At 42.8% G+C, this 21025-nt stretch overlaps 1 protein-coding gene and 1 non-coding gene across 2 annotated transcripts in view; both read left to right on the top strand.

The window, feature by feature from the left end:
* sim (bHLH transcription factor single-minded) overlaps positions 1-21025 on the top strand; it is a 120896-nt gene that overhangs the window by 95825 nt on the left and 4046 nt on the right. Inside the window, exons 3-8 of the mRNA XM_075895636.1 lie at positions 4100-4185; positions 13531-13620; positions 15467-15578; positions 16760-17045; positions 18032-18138; positions 19506-19653. Coding sequence (XP_075751751.1) covers positions 4100-4185; positions 13531-13620; positions 15467-15578; positions 16760-17045; positions 18032-18138; positions 19506-19653 — 829 coding nt within the window. The remainder of the gene's footprint in view (positions 1-4099; positions 4186-13530; positions 13621-15466; positions 15579-16759; positions 17046-18031; positions 18139-19505; positions 19654-21025) is intronic.
* TRNAT-CGU (transfer RNA threonine (anticodon CGU)) lies at positions 13229-13301 on the top strand. The gene has a single exon. It is a non-coding gene; the product is annotated as a tRNA-Thr (tRNA).

Genomic DNA, 21025 nt, shown 5'->3' on the forward strand with positions numbered 1-21025 from the left:
TTGCAAGGCTCGAATGATGATGTCGACAAAAAATGTGGCAACATCTTGCAAGGCTGTGACGATGATGACGACAACAAAGGTGGAAACATCTTGCAAGGCTGTGACGATAATAAAGACACAGATGGCAACAAACTACAAGGCTGGGACGATAACAACAAAGATGACAGCATCATATGAGGCTCTTATCATCTCATAATCTCAGCACATAACCACATGTCTGCATAAGAAATGAAAAAAAGAAAAAAGACAAAGAAGATAGTATGCAGAAATTGGAATCTGCGTTCTCTCACGTTGACCGAGAAGACTTTGCCTGTCCGTACAAAGCGGAGGCGATCGCGTGAAAAGGCGAAAGACATACCTTTCTCTCCCCGTATCTCCCCTCTCCCTGTCTCTCACTCAGTAAACAGCGGATATTTCAGGCTTTGCGTCAACGCGGGCCGCCCGATGGGGCTTTTTCACTCGCGCAGCCGAAACGCACAAAAGAGGGAAGAGTGGGGGGCAGGAGACGGAAGGGATGACAAACAAAGTTTTCGCGCTCGGACATAATATATTTGACTTGGTTTAGTCGCTTTCCTGCTTTTGTTCTCGCTTTCCCGTTTGTTTTTGCCTGCAATCACCCGCGGCGTCGCCGTTTCGCGTGGCCCACGGGTTGGAATTGGTCGCCTGCTGCTGCCATCATCACTGACAGAACACTTCCTTTATGTTCCGCAGGGGAGTGGAGGGTTAGTGCATAGAGTAATTTCGGCTCGATGTCTTTAGCGGCATTCGTTATAGCAGTCATCAGGGCCTTGACGTAGGATTTATCCGGGGTCTGGTGCTCGTTATGTTGTTTACCTAAGGACCCTCAGTGCACGAAGCTATTCTGTTGTGCGCTTAAATGGAAAAGCCGATAAATAACAGCCCCTTCCTCTCCAGCTCCTTTTTGCCCTGGTCGTTCATTCGAAGTTCCGTTGAGTCTTCCGTGAATGCAAATATGCTCCAGTGAATGGTTGTAGAAGCAAATGTAGCCATATTTAGGAGAAAATAAATAATTTTAATTCATGTTGCACCGTCTGTGCGGGAAAGCATACTCTAACGAAGCGCAGTGACGTTATATCTAAATGCACCTATGGATGGAAACAGTTGCGTGTGAATCATGTCCTGCGACACATTCGGCGTCAAGGTATGCGACCTGGCTATAATTAGTGTTGACCCACAACTATATGACAGTACGCACTCTCATAAGAGGCAAACAGAGAGCGGTAAACAAATACAAGCTCTGAAAGCAAACTTTCGTTCAAGGCCGAGGGTGTTTTTAAGGGAGTTCGAGAGGGCGAAGTTGCCGTCGGCGTCGGCGTGAACAAGGTTGTCAGTTCGGGAAGATTGAGATGAAAGAGGTAGGAAGGAGTAGAGCATATACAGTAACTGCGTGTTCAGTAACTGTATATGCTGCCGTAGAGAGAATATACAGTTACCGGGAGTGCAAACCCGTGTTGCATGGCGGCAGTAAAGAGAAGGTCACACTGGTGTGGCTTGGTGGTGTTCTGGTGCGTGGAGTTCCGGTTCTGCGTGGGTGGGGGGGGGTGTGTAAGTGCAAAATGCACTTACCCTCTCCCAGAATAGTTAAATAGATCCATGCGATAGCCACTACCATGTTTTTCAGACTTTCGCTGCAGTGCCGGAGTTTTAGTCGGAAGCTGTACGCTCGTTGATCCGCGTGTTTCTGTAAAAATCAAACGGCCGTAGGCTTTCACAACGGCAGAATAACGAACCTTGCGCTCACGCACGTCAGCATTCCCACTGGCCATTTCTGTCTTTTGACATTGCCCGATGGAATACAGCAAAGCGTAGAAAATATTCAAGTTTCTCCGTTTTGCCGTTATTAGTGTTACTTGTGTTTGCAGCAATATTTCCTTTATTTTCGAGGCTCAGCGACAGGTACGTGCCACTGCTTGTCAACGTACGGTACGGTATGAAAAAACATTATTTAAAGACACGGAGAAGTGCCACCCATTAGGGCGACCCCGCGGACCGCTCGCACGTGATGACAGACATTTTTCTTCTGTGAAATGTCTATGTACATTTCATAATTAGCGCTATACCACTTCGCATGAAACATTTCCTGCACGGGGTAATAACGCTTCTCGCATCGTGTCGCTAAAGCCGTACATTTCATTTCGCAGGGTCAAGCTACGCATCTCAATGAGCAGCAGAGCACCCGTAAGTTCGCAGGTGAACACACACACCCGGCTATGGAAGGATTATCGCGGATTACGAGGAGCTCCAATTGTGCGCCTAGCCTTAAGTCTGTTCCGGTCCGCTCCAAACGAGTTCTTTACAGCACAGCGCACCTCATCGGGCTTTGGGCGCATAAATGCCGCGCACCGCTGACGACAGTCCCCGCGAGATGAGTTTTGGGGGAAGGGAGGGCGTTGTCGCTAATGGATCATTTAGCAGAGGAGGATAGCCTGGAGTGGGCGTTTAATCCTGGAGTACTTATTCAAATTCAAAGTACTTGCCCTTTCTCCCTGTGATGTCCGCCTTCGATTTCTCACTTTTCAGCGCAGCTCAAACTGGAACAAGTGTGTTTGTGTTGCTTCGCTGTCATGGGTTATTCACTTTATCTTTTCTTTTTCCTTTCGCTCACTTTTTTTTTTCATCCTGGAATGTAACGCGCAGTCACTGCGCGTTCGATGCACGGGCACGTTCCAAGTCTTTGCAATGAATCCCCGCCACAGCCCCTTGTCGCTCTCTCCCACTCCCCTTTTCAACATCGCCTCCCTCTCTCTTGGTGCCGGGACGGGAACTTCGAGGCTCACAATCACCGTGCGCTTGCGATAAAGCATGTTTACAATCAGGCGGAAAAGTGGGGAGTTGCACCCTAACGAAATATTTGTCTTCGACTCCTTCCTTACACTTTTTATCCTCTTTGTTTCGTTTACGTTTAGAAGACGCGTTGCCTGTTTCGCACATTGCACCGACGCATAACTCTTTTTTTTTTCCTGTCAGCTGTTTGTCTGACTTGTAAAGGTCGATATCGCTTTAAATTTATGCACACTTCAGCTGCAGTGGCGTAACCAGAAGAGCGCAACTAGCCTAAATGGTTCATAAATTCTTTATAATCGTCATTTAGGTGCAATATAAACTTTCTAACAGTGGAGCTGTTTAAACTCGCCGAGGTTCCACGTGGCGTTAATGCAAAACTATCCTCATCACGAACGGTCTTTGCCTTTTATGGCACTTCGCGCCGCCTAGCAACGCATTGTATCAAGGAAATTAGGAGAACATTAGGGAAGTGAAGTGGAGCAATACAAACAATTTAAATCTAATGTTTTTTTTTTTTTGGTGAGTTGGAATGCAAACCCGCGTACCCAAGGTACAAAGATGAGTGTCGTAACCACTCGGTTATCCAGGCACGCTAGGAGAACCAGTGGTTAAGAAAAATATAGTTGCATTGCGATGAGTGAGTGAATCCAAAAAAGTTAGTTAGAAAGAGAGAAACTCAGAAAAAAAAAGACATGACGAAAGAATGAGATAGAAGCAGAGAGGGACAAGGAAAGAGAAACGAAGCATAGTACAACCTCGCAAAGCAAGAGACCGAGAAAGGGAAGTAAGGATGAGAAGAAGGAAAATGAGGAGAGATAGAGTAGGTAAAGCACATCATAGCCTTCTACAGTACAATATAACAAGGGGCGGGAAAAGGTGAGGGTGACGAGCAGGGTATTGAGGCATCGCACAGAAATGTGTAGCATAGCGCATCATTGTGAGGGAAAGGGGCGTGAGGGTAAGGAGCGATGTTGAGACGAAAAGGAGAAAAGCCGATTGTAAAGCTTAGAATAGTCTAGAACAGTATAGCATAGCAAAGAGAGGAAAGGGAAGCGAGGGCGAGGAGGAGAATAAGGCCAGCAGCTCCGCTGTATCTTGACCCAGCCAGTTTTGTCATAACTGTCTGGTGTCTTGTGGCCAACATTTTTATCGATATATTGTAGTCAACATTAGGCTGATTGGTCTATATACTTCATGACACTAGTGAATAGCTGCCCTGATTTACTTTCTCGCAAACATTTTGTCTGTACTGCGACCGATTGAGTGACGTAAACGAATATTTCATCGTTCGCAGGCCTGGGCGACAGCTGGGGATCGTGTCCTCCGGTCAACTCCAGTCGTGAAGGAGCCATCAAGGAACTGGGGTCGCACCTACTTCAGGTCTGTTCTGCAGGGTACTCTCCTGCATGTGGCGCAACAACGCGAACTCCCCCGCTTCGTTGCCTGTTTCACCAACGTCAATACAAAGCTATAAACTACATCTGGCCACGGCAAGCAACAATAACCACGGAAGTAAAGCATGTCAGAAAGCTTGTTTTAAGCAACGCTTAAACGCTTGTTTGTTCCTTGGTATACGACGTTTTGTCTCAAGGTGGTAATTGTAAAGGTAAAAGAAGGTCGCTATGCACACGACCATGCCATGGATGCTGCTTCTTGAAGATGTGATGCTTTTATGACGTTTATGGCTACTACAGAAACGGCACAATGGTTACTATTATTCGTGTGACATTATGTGAAATTATTTTAGGGATTCGCTTATCAGGAGGCCAAATGCTTTCCGAGAAGCAGTCGGAGGTGAATTTGCTGATCGATAATCATGGCCGCCAGCACTGGCTGGTGGAGGCGACCGGTGGCGCAGCAGCAGCTATGTGCACTGCCGGACTAGGAAGCTCACCCACCAGGCCCGTAGCAAGCAAATATTTTTCGGGGGAGGCACAATCGTTGTAGGCCTTTGAAGAACACCTATTTTCATTATTCGTCCTCGAAAAAACCCTCATTCCTCCATACGAACTTTGATAGGGGGGGGGGGGGGGGGGCTTCTTTTTGGGTACGGGCCTGCCGCCTCCTCTAATTCAATGTTTTCAAACGGTCAACCAATCTGGGTGTTCATTGCACGAAATGAACATTGTAGGTTCATGTAAAATGAAAATTCGCTGGCATATAGCGATGCTGTAAAGTTCTTTCTATTAAACGCTTCTCTAAACTGTCCAATATTCCCATTATTTGTGTGTTGCTTTGATATACCATAGATACCCTTTCATTTATTTATCTATTTATTTATTTATTTATTCGTTAATTAGTTTACAGTACCTGTAGCGCCCGCGTGGGGCATGAGTGTAAGGTAGAAATAACATTTCAATACATATTTAAAAAACATATTTAAAAGAATAATACGTTTCAGAAAAAATAAAAAGAAAAAGGAAGAAAAATGCGAAATGGTGACAGGCCATTAACACTGGTGTGTACATAAAAGAAATGAAGCTACATAATAAAGCATGCAATCATGACATGTAAATATCAGAATATACACAGGAAAATATGCTCAAATATAATAAACACATGCACACATATATATACATATATGTGCACGCACACACACACACACACACACACACACACACACACACACACACACACACACACACACACGCACGCACGTCTGTACAGGCGGAGATTGCAAAAAGATCTATAAAAGGAAAAAAACAAATTAAAATGTAGACTAACAAACGAAAGTATAATCAGGCTATGAAAAAATGTGACATTTCAGTGTGACGCTGAATATTTCCGTGGACGCGTTTGCCATTTCTTGGGGTAGTTTGTTCCCCTGCTGTGCGGATCACGGAAAAAGTGAATATTTAAAAACGTTAATTCTGGCAGCAAACTCGCGCGCTTCAAGCGGGTGGTCAGTGCGAGCAGATATATACGTAGGCTTTAATATGTAGTTCTCTTTATGAATACCCGTTAAACCATGGAATATTTTGTGAAACTCAGACAAACGTAAGAACTTGCGTCTGTCTTCAAGGAGGGGGCGTCCTAAAGTATTCCTTATTTCTAAAGATCATTTACAAAAGTCAAAATCACCTGTGACGAAACGGGCTGCTCTCAGCTGCACATGCCCTGGAACGCCGATGTTCCTTTTAGTAAAAGGGTCCCGCACGCGTACTCCAATGGTGGGCGTACATTCAAGATAGAGGGTTTCTTTCAGGCTGCAGGAAGTTTAGTGTTTGTCTGGCTTCTCTTACGGTGAAATCAATGTGCGCATTCCAAGCCGGATTGCTGGAAAAAATGACTCCTAGGTACTTATATTCTATCACTAGGGATAGCAGTGTTGTATTCACGACATAGCTTGTCATCAGGTGTTCGTGACTTTTAAGAGGTTGCATTTGGACAGTTTGAGTGCCATGCTCCAAGTTGAACACAAAGACATGTCTTTGTTGAGACCGTTTTGTAGCTGTTCACTGTCTGATTCATTTGAAATTTCACGGTAGGTATACAGCAGTCATCTACATATCGCCTCACACGGCATGACAAGTGTTCAGTTACATCATTAATGAATATTAGAAAAGGCAGAAGCCCTAAGACGGACCCCTGTGGCACGTCTTAAGGCCTCTAAGACGTGCCACAGGGGTCTGCACTGTCCCTGATTCATTTTAACATCAGGAGCCTTCGTAAACACTACGACGACCTTAGCACTGTTTTTTCAGTTGTCGATCATACGTTTTCACTCATATGCTTATCAGAAACCTGGTTGACTTCACACGACGGCGCCCTGTATAGAATCCCTGGCTACACATCAGAATATTGTTATCGTAAGGGTACTCGGGGAGGCGGTTCAGCTATTTTGGTTGAATCTTCTGTGCCTAACCGGCGGCGACTTGATTTGTCCTTTAGCACACCACTTTGTGAATTCGTTTGCATTGAAATTGACTGTCATTATTTGTCGATGACCAACCGTAGCACCATCATTATATCACTTAACCAATACCCTTCTTCATCATAAGCAGAGTTTTGCGCAGAACTTCAGCTATTGTTAAACAAACTAATTGAAGAGAACAAGAACGTAGTTATACGTGGTGACAAACACTAATATCGCTGATCAATAGAGCCAATCCTGTTCTGAATACGTACGTTGTTTTCTTGGTTGTGGCTTTTCGTCAGTAATACGTACTCCAACTAGTTATGATTCCAATACACTGATCGATCACATTTTGGTCAGTCTGTCTACCAATGACATTAGAGCAGGAGTATTGGATTTTGCTATCACGGACCATTATCCGATATTTTTGCGTTTCTGTTCCAAAGAGATTCACCGTAGTAAAAATAACGTGCGCACTACTTTTGATTAAAAAACCTTTGTACACATCATTCTAAAGACTAACAGGAATGAAATATATGACGAAAGTAACGTCGAAACTGCATTCAACTTTTTTTCAGCTAGGTAAGAGAACGTATTAGTCAGTCGTGCTCTGAAACCATAATTAAACAATGGTTCCATGCACCTAGGAATTCTTAAATTACCAAGGCACTAATGCATTCTATAAGGAAAAAGGACAATCTTCGCAAAAAGTCCAAGGCAGAACCATTCCATCATTCACTCAAATGTCGGCTAAAAACTTATTCCAATATTCTGGGAGCTGCCCTAAAAAAGCACGCTAAACGGGAATACAATCAAAGTAAGAGTTAGAAATAATAGTGGCAACACAAGGCAGAAGTGGCAAGTAATTAAAGAATTTCTAAACATCAATGAGCCTAAATCGCACCCAACTGCTACATCTGTTAACGAAAACAGATACACTGATTCTGATTCTATTGCGGAGTTTCCAGCTCTCATTTCAGCACCCCTGCGAGTACTAATACAAACACTTAGTCGGAACTCTCACTGTCAAGTCTTTCGCGTACTCCTCAATCTTTCTTTTTGTATCCCACGGTATATAGCAGATGAAGTTAACAATATCATCTCATCATTAAAGAATACTGGCCCAGGACTTGATCAAGTCTGCTCTTCTAAAATTAAACTTGTATCAAAAGAACTTTCCCCAATCTTAGCTTATTTAATAAATAAGCTTTTCACGGCTGCTGTGTTTCCTAAAGGCCTTAAAGCAGGGAAAATTATCCCCATTTTTAAGAAAGGTAATCGCGAATGCTGTAACAACCATCGCCCGATTTGCATTTTACCTTTCTTTAGTGAAGTCATTGAAAAACTAATTTGCAACCGTTTAACGAAATACCTATCTAAATTCAACGCATTACCTGATCACCAAATTGGCTTTCGTCCAGGTCTTTCGACTGAAGTTGGACTAATAACTTTCACTGACAGGATTAAATTGACAATTGATGAAGGTCTTCTTTTTGGAGCGGTGTTTATTGACTTTATTAAAGCTTTTGATACAATTAACCACGCCATCCTATTTCATAAGCTTGACTGTTATGGCATATCTGGACCACCGCTTCAGCTCATTAAAAGCTATCTTGGTGATCGGACGCAGGTTGTTCAGATAAACCAGAGTTTTTCATCTCCAAAAACTACTAACATTGGCGTTCCTCAGGGGTCAATCCTGGGACCCCTCCTGTTTTTGTTATTTTTAAATGACTTACCTCTTCGTCTGAATTGCACTAAGGCTCTTCTCTGCGCTGATGACACTACTATTTTTACTGCACACAAGGATCCACTCATGCTACAACAATCACTAAACGTCGACTTAAATAACGTTCATTCATGGTGTGTATCGAATCTGTTACTCATCAATCCATCAAAGACTATAGTTTCATGGTATTCCACTCCCCGCACTTGTTTCCAAACATCGCTTAATTAGCAGTGACACTTTATGGACATTTTATTCATGCATGTTCATCTACAAAATTTCTTGGTGTGGTATTAGATAAACATTTGAAATTCAGCGAGCATGCGCAGGCCTTAATTCAAAAGGTGTCTTTCGGTATTCACGTGATCATCAAAACACGACCTCTTTTCTCCACTGAAATCCTTTTATCTTTATATTACGCATTCATTCATAGTCACATGTCATACTGCGTATCATCATGGGGAAATACATAATGGTCACATGTAAATCATCTAGAACGATTACAGAAGCAAGCTTCGAAACTCATTACTTTCAAACCATTTTCATCACCATCAGCGCCCATTTTAAGCAACATGAACATTTTACCTCTGCATAAACTCTTCAGCTACAGAATTCTAATGTTCATGTTTCGTATCCTTAATAATGAATTATACATTTCCAGTTTCTCGGGAGTTCCTCTTGTAAATACTAACAACACGAGGTTTTCAGCTAACCGTAATCTACTTCTACCTAAAGTACGTACCAACTGTGTTCAAATGACGGCAAGATTTTCATGCATAACACTGTGGAACATGCTGCCTGTTGATCTCAAATCATGCTCAATGTACTCCTTTAGTAAGCGCTTGAAGGTCTTATTGTTAAATGACTTATGACTTGAATGTTTTCTTTTGGGTTTTTTCATTTCAAGCAAATTGTCACTATTGCTCATATGGCCCTACGTTTTTGAACCATTTTCTTCTAAATATTGCTGTGATTTCGCCACTGTTTGCTGACTAAAAAGCTAATCCTCCTCTTTTTACTTTTTGTTAGGAGCTAGGTCCCCCTGACAGTTTTTACTTTGGGACCTCCGAATGTTCATTCGCCATGCAAATATTGTATTCATAAAAAATGTATATATTTTTGAATAAACAACAACCACAAATCCTAATAAAACTGAGACATCAGGAGAGCGAACTTCTCCAAGTCACACGCGTTGGTTTCTATCTAGCAGGTACGCTTCTAGCCACTTTAGGGTATTTGGCAAATTGAGACTGGTCAACTTTTGTAGCAACAGGGTATAAGATATGGCATCGAATGCTTTCCGAATGTCTAAAAAGATGCAGTCAACCTGCGAACCGGAGTTAATAAACGCTGCAATGTCATAAGAAAAACCAGCCCTGAAGCCATGTTGCGTTGCAATGAAGAAGCTATTCTCTTGAAGGTGTGCCATTAGCATGTTCTAATGTTTTGCAGCCCCACCGCGGTGGTCTAGTAGCTAAGGTACTCGGCTGCTAACACGCAGGTCGCGGGATCAAATCTCGGCTGCGGCGGCTGCCCGATGGAAGAGGAAATGTTGTAGGCCCGTGTGCTCAGATTTGAGTGCACGTTAAAGAACCCCAGGTGGTCGAAATTTCCGGAGCCCTCCACTACGGTGTCTCTCATAATCATATGGTGGTTTTGGGACGCTAAACCACACATATCAATCAATCAATGTTCTGCAAGCAACGCTTCTGAGTCAAATTGGCCTGTAATTGCATGTTCTTGTTTTCAAACCATTTTTGTAAATTGGAATAACATTTACAGTTTTCCAGTGTGAAGGTAGAGCACCTGCTTGAAGGAATATCTTGAATAACAGTGTTAGGAAAGGGGCGACAGGCGATGCACAGTTTTTTAGAACAAAATTTGAAATAAAGTCAGTACCGGTAGCCGAGTAGATGTTAATCTTACGCAGCAGTAATGCGATACCGTCTTCAGATAGCTCATTTTCCTTAATCTCTGAAAGCTCTCTGACATCATTTGATTTAGAAACCATGCCTTTTGACTGTGAAAACACAAAATGCAAATAAGCATTAAAGGCCTCTGCTTTCGCCATATCTGAGCCGTAGGTTTTTTGTTGTTGTTTTTTTCATCCATGACGTCAGGGATAGCGTCACAGGTGTTCCTTTTGCTCTTGACATATTTCCACATTTCCTTTGGATTAGTTTTAACTTTGTCTCCAAGAGTGCAAACGAACTTTTTGTGTGCACTACGCATCAACCTCGCGATTGTTTTGCTCATTTCCTTCATCTTTACGTACAATGTGGGATTCGGCGAGCGGCAGTGTTTACAAAAGGATCTATTTTTTTCTGTTTATCAACGTACGTATCTCTTTAATAATCAAGGGTTTCTTGTTTCGGCGTTGGAAAGAAATAAGACGCGAGGGGATGTATATTTTTGTTAGGGACATTATTTTAGTTTTAACAAGATCCCATAATGCATCTATTTCTAGGCATGACTCGTTAGCTACAAACTGCGAGAACAAAAAAAGTGTCTAGTTCACATGATATTGACGTGTAATCGCCTTTGTCATAAAAAAAGAAGTTGCGAGTCTGCGCAAAGCGACAATTTTTAGTGACGCAGGACATCTTAGCGACGATTACATCATGATTACTAACACCATGAATCGAGGTGACAGAAGACACAAGATCAAGTACATTACAAAAAAAAAATCAAGTACACTTGCACTGCTAGCCGTAACCCGCGTTGGTTTTTGCACAAAATGAAACAACGAGTGAGCATTTATCATTTCGCGAAAACTTATGTAAAGGAGGGATGAATTGCCCAACGCTGGGGTAAGGTGTCGCCATGTCAAATCTGGCAAATTAAAATCACCTACCAAAGTCATCTAGGTTACGTGTAATGTCAGCAGCACATTGCGTAAACTAAAAAGGGGCTGAGGGGTTCCCGAGCTGGGTTGTCTGTAGAAGGAAACGAAAGCTATAGACGAGCCATTGTTCAAGAGTACTTTGCAGCAAACAATTTCGGTTGAGTCAGCTTTAACGTCAATGAGTGAACTATTGATATGTATGGTTTAACGTTCCGAAACAGCCATTTGATTATGAGAGACGCCGTAGTGGAGGGCTCCGAAAATTTCGACCACCTGGGGTTCTTTAACGTACACCCAAATCTGAGCACACGGGCCTACAGCATTTTCGCCTCCACTGAAAATGCACCCGCCACAGCTGGGATTCAATCCCGTGACCGGCGGGTCAGCAGCCGAGTAGCCGCTAGACCACCGTGGCGGGGCGGGGCAATGAGTAAACTAGATATGGTATTTTGAATCAGAATGAAAACACCTATAATGATCGTAATAATAGATGAAATGGTATCCAACTATTGTATTTTTTAGCGAAACGTTCGACTACGGGTGTAATAAGAGTACGGTACTATATATATAACTATATATATATATATATATATATATATATATATATATATATATATATATATATATATATATATATATATATATATATATATATATATATATATATATATATATATATATATATATATATATAAGGGAAAGAAGTGTATACCTAAGGGCTCGTTTTTCCGTGTTTTAACACAATAATAATGAGATATAACAGACAGTAATGCCAAGGAATGTACAGGGGAAGTTATTAAAATCAATGGAATGTAAATAAGAAGAAAGAAAAGTGGATGAAAAAATTACCAACTGTGAGCAGGAATCGAACCTACGACCTTCGAATTACGCTTTCACCACTGAGCTATCACAGCGGCCCTCCCTCCATCCACTTTTTTGGGTTTATCTGTGAATTTACAAGTAGGAGCGACAGTCAGCGCCATCTATAAGCCAAACAACGAGTGTGAAAACACTCTTATGCGCATGTTTGGCGTCACGTAGCACGTGAACTTATTATGAGCGGGCAGCTGATTAATTGTCCCTCATATACAACCTAAACACACCAAGTCTGCCAGTACGAGACCCTCGTTCAATGAAATAAGGGAAAGAAGTGTATACCTAAGGGCTCGTTTTTCCGTGTTTTAACACAATAATAATGAGATATAACAGACCGTAATGCCAAGGAATGTACAGGGGAAGTTATTAAAATCAATGGAATGTAAATAAGAAGAAAGAAAAGTGGATGAAAAAATTACCAACTGTGAGCAGGAATCGAACCTACGACCTTCGAATTACGCGTTCGATGCTCTAGCCACTGAGCTATCACAGCGGCCCTCCCTCCATCCACTTTTTTGGGTTTATCTGTGAATTTACAAGTAGGAGCGACAGTCAGCGCCATCTATAAGCCAAACAACGAGTGTGAAAACACTCTTATGCGCATGTTTGGCGTCACGTAGCACGTGAACTTATTATGAGCGGGCAGCTGATTAATTGTCCCTCAGTTGTCCTCAGCTCAGTGGTTAGAGCATCGAACGCGTAATTCGAAGGTCGTAGGTTCGATTCCTGCTCACAGTTGGTAATTTTTTCATCCACTTTTCTTTCTTCTTATTTACATTCCATTGATTTTAATAACTTCCCCTGTACATTCCTTGGCATTACTGTCTGTTATATCTCATTATTATTGTGTTAAAACACGGAAAAACGAGCCCTTAGGTATACACTTCTTTCCCTTATTTCATTGAACGAGGGTCTCGTACTGGCAGACTTGGTGTGTTTAGGTTGTATATGAGGGACAATTAATCAGCTGCCCGCTCATAATAAGTTCACGTGCTACGTGACGCCAAACATGCGCATAAGAGTGTTTTCACACTCGTTGTTTGGCTTATAGATGGCGCTGACTGTCGCTCCTACTTGTAAATTCACAGATAAACCCAAAAAAGTGGCTGGAGGGAGGGCCGCTGTGATAGCTCAGTGGTTAGAGCATCGAACGCGTAATTCGAAGGTCGTAGGTTCGATTCCTGCTCACAGTTGGTAATTTTTTCATCCACTTTTCTTTCTTCTTATTTACATTCCATTGATTTTAATAACTTCCCCTGTACATTCCTTGGCATTACTGTCTGTTATATCTCATTATATATATATATATATATATATATATATATATATATATATATATATATATATATACATTGCTGCCAAGGAGTGAATGTGTCGCACGCTGACCCTACTGTTCTGTTTTGTCTGATGCTGCCGCAGCAGACCCTTGATGGCTTCGTGTTCGTAGTGGCACCCGACGGCAAGATCATGTATATCTCAGAGACGGCGTCGGTGCACCTCGGACTCTCACAGGTGAGACTAGCTTTCCTCCCCTAAAGAGCTACACGGACTCACACAGAATGAAAGGACAGTACGGATACGTCTTCGTTGCTCAACGTCGTAAGCACACACTTCTGTGCGCTTTCTGCACCCTTAATTATTCTCGACATAAATCAGGTCGTTCGTTTGTATCCAACTATACCAGCAAGAAGCTCCTGTGTCGTGCCACGTAATTAGCATAATTCTCAGAACAATACATATACAGCTAGAAATCAAAGGACACAATGTTGAGCACAAGAAGCATAGGCATAGGTCTGCAAAGCTTGTGGAGCTCACTCATACTCGCTCATGAAATGAATTTCGCGCTTTGAAATCACTCGGGCTCCCACAAAATTTTTTTTTTTAACCAAACTCACTCTGACTCAGACTCACGAAAATATTCCTCACCCGGACTCACGCAGACTAGCACTCAGTGCTCGATGCGAGTCTGAGTCCGAGTGAGCCGACTCATGAGTCCGTTAGCCTGGAATTAACTTTCTCGCCCAAGTTGTCATTGCTCTTAAACAATGTTATCTCACGTAATCGGTGCTCTTCTTGGTACCGCTTGACATAGGGCCTTCCAGTACGAGTTATGAGTGCTCGCTAATCAGTTAGACATTGCCACATTCCCTCCTCAAGTTTTGTTATCGCCCCAATTCACTGTCAGTGATTCTAGGCGTAAGCCGCGCCTGCAGTGTTCGAGAAGCTTCAGGACTGCTGTAGGTAACTTTCTTAAGATTACGCCCACGTCACGAACATTGGAGATTGTTCTGTAACCTACGTCGCCGCTAACAATAACGCTAGAATATTCGATGGCACGTGTATAAATGCCGACGCGCCTGACCATTTGTCAGTTTATCACCTGCCGACGCTCCAATCGCCGCTATCAGTGCACGTGTGTTGCTGTAATCTGACCTTCAGTTTCCAGACCACAGGTTCGGCCGAATGAAGAGTTTCATCTTAACATTAAGTGTGCTCCCTTCGTCCACGTCACGCATCCATGACAATATTTTTTTTTCTTAGAAAAATGATTACGTAACATATCCATCAAAACTTCTCTGGAAGAGTTAGCGGAGGCGGGGGGACATCAAGGCCCTCCTTATGTAAATCACACCTCTGATCAATGCATACTGAAATGATGTATGAGCGACATTGCTTTGCAATACGTGTTAATAGACGTGAGTGTAAAGGTAAAGTCGGGTAAGTCTGATTATAATGCTACACTGCTTTGCAATACATGTTAATAGACGTGAGTGTAAAGGTAAATTCAGATAAGTCTGATTAAAATGCTGTAGTTTAGTAGATGGAACTATAGGTTGTCAAAAGGAAATGGAACTCACTCAGACTTACTCAAGAAATATATCTTGCGCTTTGGACTCGCTCGGTCTCGGAATCACCAAAATACGATTCACCTGGAGGCGTTCAGACTCAGACTCACGGCTTGATCTGAGCCTGAATGTGCGGACTCATGAGTTCACCAACCTATAAACATAGGTGAAGTTTATCGTCTCAATTAAAATCGAATCGCGCAATACTATTAGTACAGTCACGGTTCATAAAACGATTGTATCACACTTCACCAGCAAGAAGCTTCTGCCTCGTGCCAGTAGACAGAACGATACATCGATAGCTATTAACCACAAGACACGATCTTGAACACAGGAAACCTAGGTGAAGTTTATCGTCTCTATTGACATCGAACTGCGGGAAACATAATGCGTATGCGCAGACAAGTTTTTCGTGTCTTCTAGGCAACATTCAGTGAGCACCGTTTTATATTATATTACGTCATTACATGTGCGCTGCAGGTGTGGTATGTTGACTAAGCACGCTTACGCAGGTGGAGTTGACGGGCAACAGCATCTACGAGTACATCCACCCGGCCGACCACGACGAGATGACGGCCGTGCTCACGCTTCAGAGTGCACTGCCGCACCCACACAGCGCCCAAGGTACGTTTTATGTCCATCCTCCCTAGTGCGGGAGGACAATGCATTTTTGTTGCGACAGCGAATAAATTAACACGTCATACTAACGTTTGCAATTACCGCGATGTTCCCAATATCGTCTAAATAAAAAGAGGAGGAAGGGCTAAGGGTTTCCTTTTAAAAGTTGAACGCAAATGCCATATCATGTCCCTAGTGGGTACTTTAACCACTTAGTGCATACTTTCTGTTGCACGATCTTACTCGAGAAGTTTGAATTGTAGACTACTACAATGTATACAATAAAGCTGAAGTAGGTAAGAGTGGACGATGGGGGGTGCGGGGGGGCTCTTCCATGTATTTAGTACTGTTTTCGACCGGGCTAGGTTGTCTGCCGTATGTTTAGAGGGTGATGAGCAGATGGCTCACACTTTTGTGCGTGTTGTGCGGTCATAGCAATGTCACCATTCAAGCCGCGGACAACACGAAGGTACCTTCAATTGCGCAGCGCCCACATTTTCTCCAGGGTTGGGCTGCTATAACCTCACTTCATATTACATACCAAATTTTCCAAGACGAAATCATGAATGCATGGATTCGGTCTGATGGTCAATTTCACTTTTTATTTGCTTAGCCTGATCTTAAAACTCACGCACTGATTTTTTTTTGTTAATGCGTCAAAGCCTGCGTAGTTATACTACCAACAGCGCATAAAACGTTACTATGAGGCGAAGAAAATTCTAACTTAATAGTACACTATAGACTCTGCTTAACATACGAATGCGCATATATATTCTAGAGCTCGATCCACGTTTCACGTTTATGTGTAGCACTTCCAGCTGTATCAAACATCAGTTAGACACATACCAAGGCATTCAGTTTTCTTTCGCGCCCAGTATAAACTAGAATGCACCAGAACACTCGACCAGAAGAGAACGTAGACCCGTTCAACAGGTGATGCATGTTCGCATGTCACCATGTTTACTCTGTAATGCGATGAAAATGCGTGTCATGCACTGAGACGTGCATCAACAGCGCGCTGCTTGTGCTCTCGCTTGCTCACCGAATCAACCTTGCAATGCAGGTGACGGAGTAACTGTCTCTCACGGTCGAGGTGTTCTCGTCTGAGAGACAGTTACTGCGTCACTTGACCCCCCTCTTCACCCTAATTTCAATAATCTCTTCTCCACCCACCCTAATGTATGCAGAGCTGGAAGTGGACCGCTCCTTCTTCGTGCGCATGAAGTGCGTGCTGGCCAAGCGCAACGCGGGTCTCACGGCGGGCGGCTACAAGGTGATCCACTGCAGCGGCTACGTCAAGGTGCGCCACTACTCGATGGACACGGCGCCCTACGACGGATGCTACCAGAACCTCGGCCTTGTCGCCGTCGGACACTCCCTGCCGCCGTCCGCCATCACCGAGATCAAGATGCACGCGAACATGTTCATGTTTCGCGCATCGCTAGACCTCAAGCTCATCTTCCTCGACGCAAGGTTCGACTCTCTCTCCCCTTCTCTGTCGAACGTAATGAGGACGTGACCGTTCGTGTGAGAGTATACGTGCCCAGTGTTTGCGTTTCTCGGCGTTCTCAGAACACGTAGAGCGAAGTGTCAACTCTGATTTATAGTATACATATTCTGACACTGGTCGCCCTTTTAGGGGAGTTCATAAGTGTCGAAAAAATTTTGAACAGCCTCTAGAGCCTGCACCAGGAGCTTTAGCCACTTAGCACTGCTTGTAATATTGTTATTTTTTTTCGGGCGGAAGGGCCAGACAAGTTGTGAAATGCAGCTTTTTCGCTTTCGCACCCAGCCACGTCTATGTTTACTTTTATGTACCAGCCACGTGTTTGGATCAACTAAATTGAACGAAGGCTAGGTGGTGTTCGAGCTGCGGGTTTTGAGACCGCTTCTTTGTGGAAGACCGTGGAATAGCCCTAAGTTATAGATGCTGCTATAACAAGTAAAAAGAGCGTAGACCTTACGAAACACACTTGTCTATTAACACGGGACTACTACTGTGAGTTTCCTTACGGTTAGGCGCAAAACACTGAGTACCCATTCATTAATCTTTTGAAGACTATGTCTTCGTTTGGCCTCTCCGATCAAGATTATGTAACGGCGTAAGATTTCTGACCGAAAATATGGGGTGATCACGAAGGCGCTACAACTCTACACAGCATATCACTGAGTCACGTGACTTGAACAATGGAATTCGCTCGCGTCCAACCAGCCCTCACTAGTACTGACCCATGTTGTCTATAGTGTGACGCGAATTTCGACTAATATTGCATAAATAATGAGTAAATGATTGCAAATAATGGTGAATGATGATGGTCTGCTCTTATCACAACTACACTGTTTTCATTCAGTGCCACTACAATGACTGAGTTGCATATTATTTTTTCGACAATGTTGGTGCTCAAGCATACTGTGAAGCTAACGTACTAACACGTTCACTCTCCACGTGTGTTCAACAGAGTGGCCCCTCTGACAGGCTACGAGCCTCAAGATCTCATCGAAAAGACGCTCTACCACTACATACACGGCTTCGACTGTCTGCATATACGCTACTCGCACCACACACGTAAGAAAAGCTTTGTTTCTTAGACCATGTCGAGTAGAACTCGCTGTAGTAACGCATGCGATGGCTTAAAAGAGAGCTGCCGGCGAACTCATAACATAATGTCCGTAGTGCAGCTACCGCAACTTCGTATTCAGTTATCGATGACGGAGATGTAACAGGAGAAAGAAAACTACAAAGTGGCCAAGTTAACGCGAATAAAATGGTGATTGTAATATCACACTTATTACGCAAGTGTATCAACGATCAAGTGTCTGGTCTTTCGGAAACATATAGACAGGTTCACTTCCCGAAGAAAACAGTAGCTCAAAAGCTGGTGCATTATAATGCGCACTTATTACTTATTTAACTGTAAGGAACCATGCGCTCTATGCGTATAACTCTAATTGTCACACTGTATGTTTCTTGTGGTTTTTGGTTGGCGTGAACATTTGTCCATGAACACGAGTTAGCTTCTTTCCAAAACCAATTTTTTTCAGCAATAAAATAACCCGAAATAACTAACTAAATAAATAATAATAAATAGCCCAAAGAGGGTTCGCCTGTCTACGCACAAACACAGAATTATAGGTAATAGAGTAATATGTTTACCACATGGAAGGAACCATTTTAATATATCTCGTGCATCACTAAACGGACATCACTATTTCTCGTACACTTTGCAATTCCACCTTCGCTTACTTGTAACATTCTTCGTTTTGGGTTCTACAATCTCGAGGCTAGGGACGAAAAACACTGTGAGGCATCGCCCCAACCAAGCATTTTTGTCAATACTTAGCATGACACAATAATTCATCACCCAGGCGTAATAATATTTTATTGCAGTATTGGCGACCCAAGGTTTTTTATCAGACGCTGTTACTTTTACAGCCTTCAGTAATAAGTACTGTAAGAGAGATGAAAAACTTTAGTGTTTTATAGGTGAAATGTTCAAAACAAATTGTTTACTATTGGAATTAGTATATGTTTCAACGACATCATTACATTTATACTTAGAAAAATTGGAAAATGAGCCTGAAACAGACATATCAATTTAAAGCGTTTAAAGGCACAGCAAAAATAGGTTAGTAATACTAACTGTTTGCAAATTTCATCAGCTGGCATGTTCAATATACCCTATAATTAGAACACTTGCCTTATAAGCGCCCCTTTTTACTTACAAGTTCTCGGTTTCCTCTTAGCACTTCATCATCAGTTCAATGGTTCAGTTTGCCCCACAAAGACCTGTAAAAAGACACACCATAACTACAAAAACATTTGAGCGCCTTACGCGGTGAATGTTGTTTCGCGGGCAACATCGCTGAATACGCATCCATCTGCATCTGAGCTTGCAATCAGTGTAAGCGCGTTCTCCTTTTTCTCAAACACAGTGCTTCTCAAGGGCCAGGTGACCACCAAGTATTACCGGTTTCTCTCCAAAGAGGGCGGCTGGGTGTGGATGCAGAGCTACGCAACCATTGTGCACAACAGCCGCTCATCGAGGCCTCACTGCATTGTGAGTGTCAACTACGTGCTCAGGTAAGTACGTGGCTTTACTATAACAGGATCTCTTTACGAAAAGTTTTTTTCTTTTTTCTTTCGAGCATGTCTTCTTGTGTTTGTATTTTATTGGCAACGAACGGGAGGGCGAAAGTCTACGCTCCTGTTGTTAAGGCTCTTGACAGCCAACAAAAAATATATATAGATATTAAAAGATAAAACAAATACTTCACAGGGGGAGACTGTCGGGTTTTCGGTAGTACATACTTCACGCAATGGCGCACAGGAAACATGGCCAGAAGTACTTAATCGTAAAGAAAATCTGCAACGAGGTCATATAACCTGCTGCTTCTATATATACCATGTTACAACAAACAGAACTCAAGTGACATATGGGTAGGCGAAAGGACTGCTTATTCTTGTTGTCAGCCTAGTGTTGTTATTATGACTATTGCTTATTGCTCTCACAAAGGCTCGTTCTTCGTGGTGTAAATGTGTTCAGCCAATTATTTGTCTGAAATTACTTAGTGATTTGATCTCGCTTTGCCAACGGCGTTTTGCGCGCATTGCTGTCTTAGTGTAAAGGGCCAGACGTCTTTACAATGCTTCAGGTAGCATTGCCAAAAGATGCGGGGGACAGTCGTCACCAAGTTATGGTGAAAACTCCTTCGTTTATTTTTTGTTTCAATAGAAGAAAAATATTCAAACACTCTGCTGTTCATTATGACAATGATACTTCATCAATTGCGCACGAACCAACACGTCCTCGGTATGCTCAATACTTGGTACACGTGAAGGTTAGGCATTTTTATTGCAACATTTTTAAGCAACAGGAAATGCCAAGTACGTTGACCTTTTGTTGATTAATACCAAAAGCAGTATAGGAAATGTTATTAGAAGCAATGGTAATGCAAATGTGACGAAAGAAAAGTGAGCGAAAAGATGACTTGCCACCAGCAGGATGCGAACCTGCGGCCTTCGAATAACGAGTCTGATGTTCTGCCACTGAGCTACGGTGGCGGTCACCTCCCAGTTCATTTTTATTGGGTACATATGTTCATATGAACGTGGGAGCATCAGTCAGCACCACCTGTTGGCATTGCGGCTAGTGTTCCACATTTGTCGATGGCATATCATTTGTTCATCCACTTTTCTGTCAGCACATTTACGTTACAGTTACTCTTGATAGCATCTCTATACTTCTCTTTGTAACATTGTCTGTTAATTCTAATTGATTGTGTGTCTATAGAAGAAAATAAAACCCTTCCTTCCTTCAGACATGGAGACTGCCACTTATCAAGAATCATAAAAGCTTCAGCGCTCACTTTCCATTGAAGGCACTTTGATCTACGCCTGTTTCATACTCAACCCAGAAATTAACATTCGCGCTACATTTGTTTACTTGATACGA

The sequence above is a fragment of the Rhipicephalus microplus genome, chromosome 5 (genome assembly GCF_043290135.1).
Source record: "Rhipicephalus microplus isolate Deutch F79 chromosome 5, USDA_Rmic, whole genome shotgun sequence".
Taxonomy (NCBI): Eukaryota; Metazoa; Arthropoda; class Arachnida; order Ixodida; family Ixodidae; genus Rhipicephalus; species Rhipicephalus microplus.